Source organism: Cyprinodon variegatus, unplaced genomic scaffold, assembly GCF_000732505.1.
Source record: "Cyprinodon variegatus isolate N-32 unplaced genomic scaffold, C_variegatus-1.0 Scaffold110, whole genome shotgun sequence".
Lineage (NCBI taxonomy): Eukaryota > Metazoa > Chordata > Actinopteri > Cyprinodontiformes > Cyprinodontidae > Cyprinodon > Cyprinodon variegatus.
This window is the reverse complement of record NW_015150563.1, coordinates 906608-922321: the sequence shown is the minus strand read 5'-3', so window position 1 is coordinate 922321 and position 15714 is coordinate 906608. Positions and strand designations below refer to the sequence as shown.

Below are 15714 nucleotides of genomic sequence, written 5' to 3'. Positions count from 1 at the left end.
GGAGTTTTTTAGAAATCAAAGTGCTAGAAGGGTCTGAAAAGTCACTAATATTGCGACTAAAGTGCAATTAACAGCATTTATTTTTTTCAATTTTCTCAAAAATGAGTTTTGAGTTTTAATGATTAATTTGTTCAGTTTTTCAATGTTTTGCTGTAAGTCTTATCTGCTGAGGTGGAAGCTTCCTGGAAGACCCTGACCAGCTGCTGTTCTCCTACAGAGCAGAACCTCAGAGGCCATCATTGGTCGCTGGTTCTGTCCTTTCTGGGAGTTTCTGAGCAGGAGATTCTTCTTCAAACATGAACTTGCTGAAACCTTTAGCGCCTGATGGAGGGTCGACTCTGCTGTAACGCTTATCTTGTCTGCTTTCTTCAGTGTGGGCTGCATGTGCAGCTCCACGTGGTGCTTTATAAATAAGCTGGGCTGGTGTTTACACTCCCTGACCCAGAACCACTCAGGCGCTTCAGTCGGGCCTCTGTTCTCCCTCTGAACCCAGAGCAGAACGGATGAAAATAGAAGAGGAGAGTAGGAAGGAGGAGAGTCATGTGAGAGGAGGACGGCCTGAGACACAGCTGAGAGGAGGACGGCCTGAGACACGGCTGAGAGGACGGCCTGAGACATGGCTGAGAGGAGGACGGCCTGAGACACGGCCGAGAGGAGGACGGCCTGAGACACAGCTGAGAGGAGGACGGCCTGAGACATGGCTGAGAGGAGGACGGCCTGAGACACGGCTGAGAGGACGGCCTGAGACACGGCCGAGAGGAGGACGGCCTGAGACACGGCCGAGAGGAGGACGGCCTGAGACACGGCCGAGAGGAGGACGGCCTGAGACACAGCTGGAGCTGTTAGCTTCTGAACTGAACCGTGTCCTGGAGCTTCGGTTCCATGGAGCAGGAAGTAAGTCTGTCTGCTGAAACGGGTCGGAACCAGAACTGGACTCAGTTATTAGCTGACAAACCAGGAGGTCCAAAGATCTGGATAGAGGACATCCAGCCAAGAGACAGTAAGCCTCAGAGACACCCTCTGTCCATTTGTCCCTCATTCGGCCCCTCAGTCCGTGCCTCAGTCCGTCCCTCTGTCGGTCCCTCAGTCCGTCCCTCATTCGGTCCCTCAGTCAGTCCCTCAGTCCGTCCCTCATTCGGTCCCTCAGTCAGTCCCTCAGTCCGTCCCTCATTCGTCCCTCAGTCCGTCCCTCATTCGGTCCCTCAGTCCGTCCCTCATTCGGTCCCTCAGTCCATCCCTCAGTCCGTCCCTCATTCGGTCCCTCAGTCCGTCCCTCATTCGGTCCCTCAGTCCATCCCTCAGTCTGTCCAAACAAGCAAAGATAAAATTGGACGTCCTACTGTCCTGCCTGCAGCGTCCTCACTGTGTGTTTTATTAAACGTATCTGAGGTAGAGAACCAGCCATGCCTGCTTCCTGCAGCATCACTCAGCTGGAATCATTGGCTTCATTCCAGTGAAACCTTGAGGTTGTTGGTTAGAAGACCGTCCACCACTGACGGTCCATCAGTAGCTGAACGGAGAAGTTGCCCTCGGAGGACATTCTGGTACCATTCTTTATTCATGGCTGTGTTTTTAGGTCAGACTGTGAGAGAGCAGACTCCCTTGGCTGAGAAGCAACCCCACACATGAATGGTTTCAGGATGCTTTACAGTTGGCATGAGACCAGACTGGTGGTAGCGCTCACCTCGTCTTCTCCCAACAAGCTGGTGCAATATTTCTAGCTGCGACTCTCTTTCCTGTTCGGCCATTTTTATGCAGTGCAATGATGACTTCACATGTTTCTTTAGAGATAACCGTGGTTCACAGAAGAGGAACAATGATGCCAAGCAGCAGCCTCTTTTTAAAGTGTCATTCTTACTTCATCATGACAGATTGATCTGCAGCCCTGTCCTCATCACCACCCACACCTGTGTTAATGGAGCAATCACTGAAACCATGTTAGCTGCTCCTTTTAAGGCATGGCTGCAGTGTTTTGGAGTTCATTTTCTAGGCTAATATTGACTTTGCAATTAATTCCTGTTATGCTTATCACTCTTTATAACATTCTGGAGTATATGCAAATTGCTGCTATAAAAACTGAAGCAGTAGACTTTGTGAATATTAACATTTGAATCATTTTGCAAATCTTTTGGCCACGACTGTATTTCCATCTGAAATTACTAAAGATGGTTCTTTTAATGGTTATAGTCAGATATGTGGCGGTAATGTTTGGTTTATCTAAAGGTTTTTATCTGTTACTGTGTAAATGGGTTTGACTGTAATTTAAGGGCAGATTCTAATATATATGCAGTGTGGCGACTATAAATCTGATTTGCACAATTTGCTTAACTAAGTATTAACTAAGTATTTTTCGTTGTTGAATATGACATTTTGCAGATATATTTTTTAGAGTTAGCTTGAAAGGAAAGAGAACGCAGCAGCATTCTGAGAAGAAATGTCTCAAAGCATCAAAACGACCTCTGACCTTTGCCCTGCAGGTGACGTTGGAGAAGGTTCTTGGGATCACGTCCCTGGGTAACCGAGCGCTGTCCTGTGACCCCCGTACTGGACTACTGGCCTATCCTGCTGGGTGAGTAAATCACAGTGTGGCGGGAGACATGGGCGGGGCAGGTATGGGAGGAAGCAGCCTGATGCCGAACAAAATGGATCAAAGAAACATTAAAAAAACTAAAGAAAACATGAACAGTGATGGCAGATGGAGGGAGCAGCAGTTCATGAGCTGCTAAACCTTCTGATGGATCATCTGTACTGGACCCATCATCCTGAAGACAGAACAAAGGAGTGAACTTTACCCTGGTGTCACTTTAACAGAAACATCAAGGCCTCTTTTATATTCTGTTAGGAACCATGAATATTATGCGGGGGACTCTGTGGACAGGGTGGACATAACAGCTCTACAGGTAACTCGGGTTCACCATCATTTCAAATGACTACAGTCATTATACAGCGTTTAGCATTTAGCATGGTTAGCCTGGTGAACACAGCATTGCTAGCTGCTCCCCTCAGACCTCAGCCCTACACTGCAAAAAATCAAAATCTAAATAAGTCATTTCTTCCTTAATAATAATAATAAATAATATATAAATAAATAATAATAATAAAATAAGTACATTTTTTCTTGAATTTAGGAGGTAAGTGAGACACTTTGCAAGTAGAACAAGACAATTTACATTTAAAATAAGACAATTACATTGTCTTATTTCAAGTGCATATTATCTAAATATCTTATTTTAATACCAAAACTACTCATTCTATTGGCAAATAATATTTACCTGCTCAAATTGAGGGGAAATACACTTAATTTAAGAAATGTTTACTTATTTCTAGATCATTTTTGCAGTGTAGCACTGTTCCAATTCACAAGAACAGCAGACAGAGAATAGACAAGGACCCCTGATGTTGTTCTGGCCCCTCCCTCTTTACCCAGCATGCATCAATGCAGACTTGTCCATCCTCCAGACTGACAGCTGTCCCAGCATGCACTGCGGCAGCAGCAGCTTCCAGGTTAGCGCTCACAGAGCTCAGAGTATTAAGTTAAAAGTTCTCTTTTCTGTTGCCGTTGTTGAATAAAAGTAAGTTTTAAGATCATTTGAGGCGAGAATATTATACTTTATGCTTCACTGTATCGCCCATTTATGGATTTAGTGCGTAATAAAAAAAAGTTCTGATGTTGAGAGGACCGCGGTAACCAGCGGAGCTCCAATTGTAACGTTAGCTAGGTCTAACCGCAGCCCGTCTGCAGCGGCTGCGGCTAACTCCCCTTAGTCAGCCTGTCTCAGCATAGCTGTGTGTGAAGTACCGCTGGCTATTATGGGGATGTTTTTTGTTTTATTTGCCAAAATGTTCATTTGATTTGTGTTTATCTGACTGTGCTCGTTATTATTCCCCCAATAAATGAAAAAAATCACAATTTATTATTATCTAGAGACTATTAATAACAGTAGGTGAAATGCAGCTCTAGACGAGCTTTGAATGTGGTGATGTCATCAGTACGCTTCTGTTCCAATTGATCCAGATTTATGCGGCCTGCTGTGTTCTTCTCAAAAACATGGCGAGGACACGAGTCTGTACTCACTTTCTAGTGAAATGATTAAGTCTATCTGATAAACACGGCGTGGATTCTCTGAGTTCTATAAGCTGGTGAAGATGATCAGTCATCCAGGTCATGGTCATAACAAAAACTTCAAAAACAATCCCCTGGATTTCTTTCCAAGTTTGAAGACGTTTCACTTTCCATCCAGGAAGTTTTTTCAATTAAAAATGTCCGCCTAAAGAAAGCCTTAAACTGGTGGTGACCAAGTAAAGGATCTGATCCTGATTGGTCAGATCTAGTCCAGCAGATTAACCGCTAGTTTTTGCACCAGGCCAGAGAAAAAACAACAACTGTTTAATATGAAACGGGGCTGGTTTCTATGGAAACCAATCATCCAATCAGCTGCAGGTCTAGGAGGTGAGCATCTCGTGACAGCAGTGAGTGGGGTGGGGGGTTCAGATGTTTTTTTTTTCTGTAACACCGATTTAATCAGAGCAGAATGATTTAACGAGGCAGATCTTCCAACGCTTCCGTCTGTCGGTCAGGATCTCATCTCAGAGCATCAGCTTTTCACTGTCTGTGGCTGTGATGAACGCACCAGATCAGCTGCAGAGCTCCAGGTGTCCAGACCCCGCCCCCTGCTGCATTGCAGATGGAGGACTGTAGCTGGTTCTCAACCAGCCACTGGAAACTGCTGACTGGATCCTTTTAACCACGTGATGAAATCCTTTAATGCTTTGGCTCTCGGCCGTCCCTCCCCCCTCAGCTGGGTTCATCAAATGTTTGTAGGTAAAACCCAGAGAGTTAGAATCAGCTACTGTACAGGAATGGGGTGGTGGTGAAGGAGGAGGAGGGGGGTGCTGCAGCAGAACAACAGCGTGCAAACACTGGACCCAGGAACCAGCTGCTACCAGACTATCCTGACCCTCTATTGATGCTCCTGCCATCTAAGTTTATAACTATTCTCTCCTTAACAACAATAATACCCATTAAAATTAACAGGAAGCTTAATATCTATGATGTTAGTGATACATTCAGATGATATTCTAGGATCCTCAGCAGGTCCAGATGTTCAGACTGGGATTCTCAGCAGGTCCAGATGTTCAGACCGGGATCCTCAGCAGTTCCAGATGTTCAGACCGGGATCCTCAGCAGTTCCAGATGTTCAGACCGGGATCCTCAGCAGGTCCAGATGTTCAGACCGGGATCCTCAGCAGCCCCAGATGTTCAGACTTGATGTTTCAGTGGCGGTCAGTGATGGCGGCCTACTGTGATCAACTCGTGGGGATGAAAAAGGCTCGGTTCTGATCAGGGTGGACCTGAATAACAATGATGCAGATGTTAATGGTTCTAGAAGCGGAGGAGGCTGTGATCTGACCAGCAGACAGGCTCTTCAACATGACTGGGAATAAAACCGACAACCATTAAACTGTTGAAGAAAATTCTGGTCTTACCCAAGGTCCAGAACTAGGGTACACCACCTCCCCACCCCAACCCCCATCCTCAGAACCTGCTCCTCCTGTTCTTTACATCCTAAACACCCCCCAAGGGTTCCACCCCATCTCCTTGAAGGCAGTTTTCCAGCATGAGAAAGCACTGGGCGACAGTGGAGAGGAAGGACTATATCACCAGAACCACCACGTTCAGTTAGGGCTCCTGGAGCCTCCTCTCGCTACGTTCTTGAGGTCTAACTGAACCTTCAGCTCGTGACATGAGATCAGCCAAGTTTGGTGGAAGATAAAGAACTTTCTGGTGCAAACAGACAAAAGCTTTTGTTACATTTGATGGTCCAGTCCTGGTTGTTCTGGTCCGCACAACATGAAACATGGTCCTAATGACAGAATGTGTCATCAGTTTGAACAGTTTGCTTATAGGCCCAGAGAATGCAGCTGCAGTGTACATGTTTCACCCACAGAGGGCAGCGCTAAGGTCGAAGTAAACCATGTTAAATGAATCTGAACAATGAGATGCTACTGTGGGTCGATAGCGCTGATGTTTCCTTCCTGTTTGTCTTTGAATTCTCACTGATCTTTGCGTTTCTTCAGGTGTGTGGTGATCCTGCTGAATCCTCGGAAGAACAAACAGCATCACATCTTCAACAGTTCCAGGTAAAATGGCCTCTGACCTGCTCAGTCCTTTCTGCTCTAGCTTCCTGTTGGTTGAATAATTAAGCTCAGATGTTTGAGACATTAATTCAGTTCAGTTCAGTTGATTTCTATAGCACCAATTCACAACACTTGTCATCTCAAGGCGCTTTACAGTTTTCTATCTAAGGAAAACCAGCTGATTGCATCGACTCATTGACTCAAAGGCAATCCCTCACACTAAGCATGCTTGTAGTGACAGTGGAGAGGAAAAACTCCCTTTATGCATTAAAATGATCCCTCTAGCATCGGAAAGGAATTTTCTGAACAAGAAGTGTGTTCATGGGAATCCAGAGAAACCAGAAGCCTTCTGCTTTCTGTAAATCCCCGGTGTGGTTCTGGAACGCTGCTAGAAGGTTCAGCAGAAACAATTGGGTTCCTTTAAAGCTTCAGCTCTTTCACACAGAACCATCCTCTAAAAGTTCTGGCAGATTCATCCTTTCCTAAACCAGTTGCCCAGATGGTCCTGGAGAACATGAGGATGGACGGACCATAGCCAAGCTGGGGATCCACAGAAACAGAACCATCTGGTCTTCTACCCGTAGGACCACCGGTCCCAGTGGGACCACTGTGGAGCCATCTACTGATGGTTCTGCTGGAACTGGAAGCTCCAGAGTCTCCTTGTTTCAGTTAGAACTGTTTATCCTGTTGGTTCAGTTTGGTGTCAGATTTTCTAGAACCTTGAAGACGTAGATCCAGACCATCCAGAAATGTTGCTTGATGCTTAAATGTCAGCCTCTATGAGTAGTTTGGACCTGGTCATCATGCCAAGGGGAAAAAGTCCTGGTTCTGGAGCAACACTAAAGCCTGAGATGGATCCAACTGTTTGATCTGTCTCATTGGATGGGAACATCGTTCCTTCAGAACCAGAACCTCAGTAGAAGTTTCTGACTGTGCAGGAAGGCGATCACCACGCTGGCCTTTTCTCCTGATGGGAAATACATGGTGACCGGGGAGGTGAGTGTAGAACCTCCCACCAGAACCATGGCGGAATCCCAGCCTCTCATGGTTCTGACGGTTCTCCTCTGTCTGCATTAGAGCGGCCACATGCCGGCGGTTCGAATCTGGGAGGTGTCGGAGCGTACTCAGGTGGCCGAGCTGCAGGAACATAAATACGGGATCTCCTGCGTGGCGTTCTCTCCTAACGGGAAGTACATCGTCAGCGTGGGCTACCAGCACGACATGATGGTGAACGTGTGGAACTGGAAGGTAGGTCCGCTCCAGGCGCCGGTTCTGTCCCGCCGTGGTTCCGTCCGTAATCCGTGGCCTGTTCTCCTGTGCTGCTCAGAAAAACGTGGTGGTCGCAGCAAACAAGGTGTCCAGCAAGGTGACGGCCGTCTCCTTCTCCAGTGACAGCTCCTACTTCGTTACCTCCGGCAACCGGCATGTGAAGTTCTGGTACCTGGACCACACCAAGACCTCCAAGGTTCTGTCATCAGTGTGAGCTGATCAAAGCCGCCTTGGGGGGAGCTGTTCTGATCCGTGTTCTGTCCTTGTGCAGGTAAACGCCACCGTTCCCCTGCTGGGGCGCTCGGGTCTGCTTGGAGACCTCCGGAACAACTTCTTCAGTGACGTGGCGTGCGGCCGCGGCCGACGATCCTCCTCCACCTTTAGCATCACGTCCTCAGGGCTGCTGTGCGAGTTTAATGACCAGCGGCTCCTGGACAAGTGGGTGGAGCTACGGGTGAGTCACCGCTCCGCTCTGGGTCACAACACTACACTGACATGACACCAAACAGCAGAACCTTCTGGCGGTTCTGAAGCCTGGTCCTCTGGACCCCAGTGGTGGATCTAGGGGGCGGCTACCTGGGCTACAGCCCCGGATGTTTCCCCAAGAGCCTCGCGTCTCGCTTCTGAGCTGATCTGAGTAAAGTGTGCAGTACTAGAAATTCACCAGATGGTGGCAGCATGAGCAGGAAAGCAGCCTGTAGCATTCCCGTGCAGAAGAAGAAGTTGCCACCACTAGCTGTTGCTGAACAGAAGCTTTCCCAATATGCGTTCTTGAGCGTTCTCGTGTACTCGTGATCAGCCTCAGCCCGAACACTGTTCCAATTGCTGAGAACGCCAGACCGAAAACGCACCAAATCTCCGGGTGTTGTTCTCGCCCCGCCCTCTTTACCCAGTATGCATCAGAGCAGACTCGTCTGTTCGTGAGATTAACAGCTGTCCCAGCATGCACCGCGGCAGCAGCAGCTTTCAATGAAGCGCTCCATTGAAAGTTAAACGTTATCTTTTCTGTTGCTGTAGTTCAACAAAAGTACATTTTAAGATAATTTGAGGCCAGAATATTATACTTTAAAGCGTCACTATATGGTCCATTTACCGATTTAATGCGTAATTAAAAATAAAGATTTCCGATGTTGAGAGGACCGCGGCAACCAGTGGACCTCCGAGAGTAAAGGCAGTCAGTGCTGAGTTAGCCCGTCTGCAGCAGCCCTCTCTCAGCATAGCCGTGTGTCTGATGCCGATTTTAGCCCGTCTGCAGCAGCCCTCTCTCAGCATAGCCGTGTGTCTGATGCCGATTTTCTCTGCAAAATTTCCATTTTTGTTTATCTGACTGTGTCCATCATTCTCTCCCCACTAATTGAAAAAAGTTATAATTTGTTATTATCTAGAGCAGCGGTCACCAACCTTTTTACAGTTGAGGGCTAATTCAGGGGTACTGAGTCACAGGAAGGGCTACCAATACTGACCTATGAATTGCAAGGGTCAACGTTCACCTAAACTTCATACATTATAAACATATCTTTATCGTTTCTTTAAATTTAGACATTTTCATTTTGAAACCTCTGTAAATGCTTAAATGCCATATATGATTAAATGATTAAATGTTCTATAACTGATTAAAAAGGAGGGCAACAGAATACAATGAAATTTCAAACGTAGCTCACTGTTGAGTCGTTCTATTTTCAGAAGACTCTAAAGGCACCCTTTGTAGCCCTTTAGGGCCCCTTGGTGCCCGCGGGCACCATGTTGGTGACCCCTGGTCTAGAATCTATTATAACAGGAGGTGCAGCTCAAGAAGAGCCGAGCGTTTGGTGACGTCACGAGTACGCATCTGTTCCAATTGACCCATAACTATGCTGCATGCTCGCGTTCTCGCCAAGTCCTTACTTTCCTGTGTTCTCGCCAAGACCGGACTTGAAGAGAACGCGAGTCAGTACTTGCGTTCTCGTGAATTAAGAAACGGCTAGACTATGACTGATGTCCCAGGGATGTGAAGCTCTGACTGACTGCCAGACGCTCTCTGTCCCGGTGTCGTATGAAATTTACTTCCCCTTGTGTCGGGAGCGCACATTTAAGCCAGAGAGGCGGACATGGCGGACATGGCGGATGGGACCATTTTCACTGCGCTTCTGATCGATTTCTCGCTAAAAACAACTCCTATAATCATGTCAAGGTTGAAACATCCAGTTTAATCAGCAGCTGTTGTTTACAAAATTGTAAAACAAATAAATGGATGAGGTCCTTTTAAGCTGTTTTGTGTTATTTTTAAACGCCAAGAGAATCTGTCTTTTTCCAACTTCTGTTAGTTAAACATGACAGAAATAAAAGTCAGTCACCAAACACAGTTTTCCAACTTGTAGTGTGTATTTATCATTTTCCATTGGTAATATAAGAGGATGGAAACTGGCTGATAGCAGGACACAAAAATGAAGAGTTCCTGAAAAGATGAGAGTGTAGACTTTCTGGTTAATCCCGTTCTAATGTAAAATATGACAGATTAATGGATTAAGGACATTTCTAGCATACAACATGCTATCACACATATTTTTATAGAAATTTGGAAACAGTTGAACTTTATTTCCCAAAGATATGGGATGGGGAGAGGAGAGAATAGATATTTCAGATGCCTGAAATAATCAGTTCCCCCTCCATAAGATGGGAAGAAATTAATTCACCTGCAAGTTTTTAACTGTGTTTATTTCTCTCTCCATCAACAACAAATCCTGTGGATTTGGGGACATTTAAAGGCATACTATGCAACATTTTTTAGTTAATTAATGTGTTCCATAACGTTTTGGATGATTAAATGAGTCATTTCAGGTTGAACAAAGGTTTTCTCGGCCGCCCTGGTGGTCTGCGGGGGAAATACCGCACTTGCAATTGCAGGAGCCCACGGCCCGCACCCACAGGCTCAGAAGTCTCGTGCATCGCGAGAGTCGGTCTTGCGTTACGGCGAGAACTGCTACACGCCCCCAGTGAAAGTCATGCTCGTTGCTAGCGCAGTTTTTGTGCAGTTATCATGGCGGAACCAGCGAAAAAACAGCGAAATTTTCAAACTCGAAAATTGGAACAAAATAGTCACTTACCGCAGTACACATGGTGATTCGTTGCGTTCGCCTGTCTGCTAAGCTCAAAACAACCGCGCCTGGCTTGACGGAGAAACCAGGAGAACAGCTGTGCGTATTTACGACAGTGCAGTTTTACTTTCGCCCTCTGGGGGGAGCCTCGCTGGAAAATCAACACCGGTTGCATAGTATACCTTTAAGCATTATTAAGTTATGAGAGGACAATCATATATTTTAGCCACTTGATATAATCGGTCTCCCCTTTGATGATCTTTATGAAATGTATTTTCTGTTTAAATGTTTATCTAACAACTTACAAATATAAAAAAAAAAAAAAAAAAACGTTAAAACTAATGTCTGAAGCAAAGCTGCTTCAGACATTTTGAATTTAGAATTGACTGGTTCTGCTCTTTGAGAACAGACTGGAGGTCCATGAGCCATTCAGGCTCTTTTCTTTGGTTTCTAACTGAGGGTTCCTGGATATCCGCGCCGCCATCTTTCCCGCGGCTCCATCATGTTTATCTGTTTGTATTGATCATGGTTGCAGCTCGCCGCTGCATGTCCCTCTGATGCTTTAAAATCTACTTCCTCTGTTTCTCCCCCTGCTTCCTGTGCAGACAGTCGACTCTGTCTCTGTAAGTCCTGCCTCCCCTTAACATTCTCGTTTTCCCACCACCACATCCTCCATCACTGTTGGCCGCTTAGATCGACACACAGCTCATTGTTTCCCTCTGAGGGTGTGCAGCAGCCTCATATCAAAGCATGCATTCAGAAACCTACTCCAGTTCACAGGCTTCATTCATCAGATGAGTCAATGTAGAGCCGGTGCTGCTGAACCTTCTGGAACATGTCCCTGTCTCTGAGTGTGTCCCTGTCTGTCTGTCTGTAGACATCTCAGGCCACCTGTCTGTCTGTCACTGAGGAGTTTATCTTCTGTGGTTGTTCTGACGGGACGGTTCGAGCCTTCAGTCCTGTCGACCTGCACTTCCTCTGCACGCTGCCGTGTCCACACCGCCTGGGCGCCGACGTCGCCTCCGTGGTCCATGCCAGGTAACTCAGAAACCTTTAAGGTAAACCCAGCTGATGTTCATTCACTCATTTTCTATATTAGAGCCCTGCAAAAGTATTCACACCCATTCATTTATTTTCACATTTTCATCGTTACACACCTCATGTTTTATTAGTAGTTATAAAAATGTTTTACATTGCTCATTGTCAACCTCCCTCCCTATTATTAAAACGTTAGCTGTGATCATTATAACCAGTTAGCTGTGATTGTCAAAATTATGAAATAATGTAGATTATTTCTACATTATTATCTGATAATCTACATTGAGTTGATCTACAGCATCAAACCCAGCAAAGCAGACTGGCTTATCCACTCTATCTCTTCACCATTGGATGTTTACCTTCATCCTTCTTATCGTCTTCTTCCTCCTCTTCAGCCAGCTCTTCTCCTCCAGAGAGGATTCTCGGTATCCAGACACCGTAGCTGTGACCTTTGACCCCACTAACCGCTGGCTGTCTTGCGTCTACAATGACCACAGTCTGTACGTGTGGGACATCCAGGAGCTCCGCAGGGCAGGGAAGCTCTACTCGGCCCTCTACCACTCCTCCTGCGTGTGGGGCCTGGAGGTCGGTGTTCTCATTTTCCTCACCTTAGTCTGAAATGAGTTAAATCCATTAACTTGAAACAAGCTGTGTATGTTCCCAGTGACTCCCATTACTCCCAGTATCAGTCTGACTCAAACTGGAACTGAACAATGGAGGGAAACACTATAGAACTATAGCCCCTAGATGTGGTCTATGGAGTTCAGTATATGATGGTAATCTAAGATCCAGCAGCAGAAATGGACAGGAGGACCATTTTCTCCATGAAGTGGTGCAGCTTTTGCCTAAAAGGTCCGTCTCCCCCATCCGTCCCGGAAGCACGTTCCGTTCCAGATACACATCCGGGACGCCCTCCATTTTATTTTGTTAAAAAGACCTAAATAACACTTTTTCCTCCCCCAAAATAGTAAACGTATTAAGCTATAATGTGTTAAAGGTTAATAATGTATTTTCAGAGAAAATAAATGCCTTAAAATCCTGTTTTGTCAATCTGTTTTGTCCGATCTGCACCGGATCCAATGCTACTTCCAGGAGCTTACTTTTTCAGCTTTGGATTTAAACATAAATCTAGTCTTTATGAGTTATATGTTTTCCTTTTTATGTTGAAATCATGGTATATAGTGTGTAATCTAAAGAGAGAAACAACTAGAATGCAGATAAACATGGTTTAATCAGATTTAGCCGGACGGCTCTGAGCATGTCTGATGATGACGTCAGAGAAGCAGTTTCAGGGAAAAAAATTTGAAAAAGCATCAAAATTGTCTCACAAATGTCATGAAACATTTTTTTAAAGATGTGTATTAGCATTCTTTAGTGAGTTAAGGAAAGAAATAAGTCGTTTTAGTACCATAATTACATTACTAATGGACACCCGGATGTATATATGTTCGTGCATGCACAGGACGGATCGTGCTTCCGGGACGGATCGGGTAGCGACAACGTCTGTTAATCTGCCCAGAGCTCTATTATATCATCTGAAAAACCACAACTGGATTGATATAAAGAGAAGAACCGTGCAGCACTGAATTTAAAATAGACTTTATGTAAAGCAAACAGTGACTGGCAGAGTGTCAAAAAGGAGCCAGCAGCTTCTCAACATCTCAGGTATCCAAAGAGGAACATAAGAACTAAATTCTGCCTCTGCTGGTTTGATTCTGGATCTCTGATATCTGCATGATTCACACCTGCAGAGAACATTACATCGCTCCAGAGACTAGATCATGTCATTCAATTCAATTCAGTTTATTTCTATAGTGGGGCCTGGAGTGACTGATGAGAATCAGGGCCAAACCTGCATGGAGGTCAGCTAACTGCATCAGTAGATATCCAGGATTTCCCCACTGCTGAGCACTGAAAGGGCAAAATCCCATCAGACTACGCATGTTCGGCTCTGTGACCTCGTGTTTTTTCTAACCTAATTTGTGATTTGAGTGTTTATTTATATATGTGTAGTTATAATATATATATATATTATAACTAGACATCCTGGTTTTGTGTTGCCAATAGGAAGAATAAACAGAAATTACTCTTTCCATTTAATGTTCGATTTTCACTGTCCCATTTTTGTTTTTTTTAGACACAGCTATTTTTCCCTTTCCTACTTGTGTCAGTTTCTCTCCCGCTTTTCTGTTTCTGCAATCTGCTGTCTGCATCCTTTCCTCTGTCTCGTCCACCTGTATTTATCTTTTTTCTCCACCTGTTTCTTCTTTACTTCTTTACTTCAGTAATCAGCTTTCTGTGTTCTTTCCTGTCGGGAGAACAATCGGTAGAGCCAAACACGCACGCAATCTGTCTGTAGTAGTGATGCTTAATGAGGCATCTTGAAGCCAAACTGTATTGATGCAGCGTTGATTCTGTCTCACAGAATACTGACACCGCTGGACATTTAAAGACACTACAGGCAGCTGATTGGACAGACTAAACTGAATTGATTTGTTGACCTAGAACAATGATATCATTGAAGTTATTCTAGGTTATATTGTATTATTTCATATCTATGTTTAAATTGAATCTTTGATATTTTTAGATGCAGCCAATAAATAATGTAAACATTTATCATAACGTAAAAAATTTAGGGGAAAATGTGAGCGAGGATGCTTGTTGACTAGGATTTTAAATCATTATTTTAAAACAATAAGTGCAGTAAAAACAGTAAATAAACTAAGAGTCAATTTGAGTGAAAGCTGAGAGGAAAAGGGTGACACAACGAGAAAGTTAAAATAAAAACCCAACGTCTGAAACGTTCCTATTCCTTTTAGGCTCCAAAATTCTTTATCATTTTAATGATAAACCACAAAAGATGAGACTTTTTTTTAAATCAGATGAATCATGTTAAGAGATACGTTTTTAAACAGTTTAGTGAGTCAGTCAGTTAGAAAAAACTCCTGGATCGGTCTTATTACTTTCTGGAAACCACACACGCACCGATGCAATGTTTAGCTCTATGGGCTCCATGCACGCACCCACGCATCTCTATTAATGGACCCATCACTAGTCTGCAGGTTTCCTTGGACGTGTGACCACTAAAAGACTATTAAAGCTGCACTGATAAACCAGAAAGTGCTCAAAATTTTGTTCCGTTACTGGATCGGGGTCCGCCTGTTAGTGACTCCTGATTTAGAAAATATCCAGGGTTTATCAGAACGACAGCAGGTGGGAGGGGTTAATGTCCCAGTCTGAGCTTCTGGGTCTCCTGCAGGTGAGCGGTGATGGAGATGGAGGTGGTGAGGCGCAGTCCCCCCCAGGTTCCTTCCTGTCCTGTTCCTCTGATAACACCATCAGGCTGTGGAACATCGACAGACACAACATCCTCCACAGGAATATCCTGAGCAACGTAGGACTGCACACACCCACACCTCTGTAGCACAGCTGGACTGCTCTGACCTCTGACCTCTGCCCCCCAGGACCTACAGAAGGTCCTCTATGTGGACAACAACATCAGCAGCCTTCTGGACACGGACAGCATCACTGCTGCCTGCACCAACTCTGAGAAGGTAGGCTCATCTGTACCGGAGGCACAGCAGCTGGACCAGAACCGAGTGGGCATCAGAACCCTGAGAGTCAGTCCAGGTGGAAAACATCTGGCCTCTGGAGACCGGGTCGGAGTCCTCCGGTGAGACTGCAACAGAATCAGCAGCTCTTCTGACCCAGTAGATGTTTGGAATGATGTCTGAGGGATGTTTGCCTTCCAGGATCCATGATCTGCAGAGCATGGAGGAGATCCTGAATGTTCAAGCTCACGACTCTGAGATCCTCTGCCTGGAGTTCTCCAAACCCGACACTGGTGAGGATGACAAGTGTTCACAGTCTTTTGTCCCATTTCATCCTCAGTAGCCTGACCTGATCCATCTGATCTTTAAAACAGCTGCAGCGGAAAATAAATGCTGAACATAGCTAAAAATAATAAACACAATAAAATAATAAAATATAGCACAGAAATATAAAACAAGGCAATAATAGGAATTTTTTTAAGCTAGCTAAAGAAGGTCATCACAACGAAGTCCTGCCAGTGTTAAGTCCTGCCATTAAACAATATTGGCAGTGAAGGAGCAGCGAAGAGAAGACTGGCCCCTCTGAGCTTAAACCTGAGGAGGCAAGGAGAAGATCAGAGAGGTAAGACGGGGCAAGGTCCTTT

General features: G+C 45.2%; 1 protein-coding gene across 4 annotated transcripts in view; it reads left to right on the top strand.

The window, feature by feature from the left end:
- Positions 1 to 15714, top strand: part of mapkbp1 (mitogen-activated protein kinase binding protein 1) — a 42674-nt gene that overhangs the window by 6715 nt on the left and 20245 nt on the right. For 3 of the 4 annotated variants that reach the window (XM_015374936.1, XM_015374935.1, XM_015374938.1), the window contains exons 2-13: positions 2478 to 2569; positions 6079 to 6141; positions 7077 to 7134; positions 7216 to 7386; positions 7466 to 7603; positions 7679 to 7861; positions 11087 to 11104; positions 11359 to 11519; positions 11915 to 12104; positions 14779 to 14913; positions 14984 to 15192; positions 15272 to 15363. In XM_015374936.1, coding sequence (XP_015230422.1) covers positions 2478 to 2569; positions 6079 to 6141; positions 7077 to 7134; positions 7216 to 7386; positions 7466 to 7603; positions 7679 to 7861; positions 11087 to 11104; positions 11359 to 11519; positions 11915 to 12104; positions 14779 to 14913; positions 14984 to 15192; positions 15272 to 15363 — 1510 coding nt within the window. The remainder of the gene's footprint in view (positions 1 to 2477; positions 2570 to 6078; positions 6142 to 7076; positions 7135 to 7215; positions 7387 to 7465; positions 7604 to 7678; positions 7862 to 11086; positions 11105 to 11358; positions 11520 to 11914; positions 12105 to 14778; positions 14914 to 14983; positions 15193 to 15271; positions 15364 to 15714) is intronic. The other variant, XM_015374937.1, reaches the window with a different exon arrangement.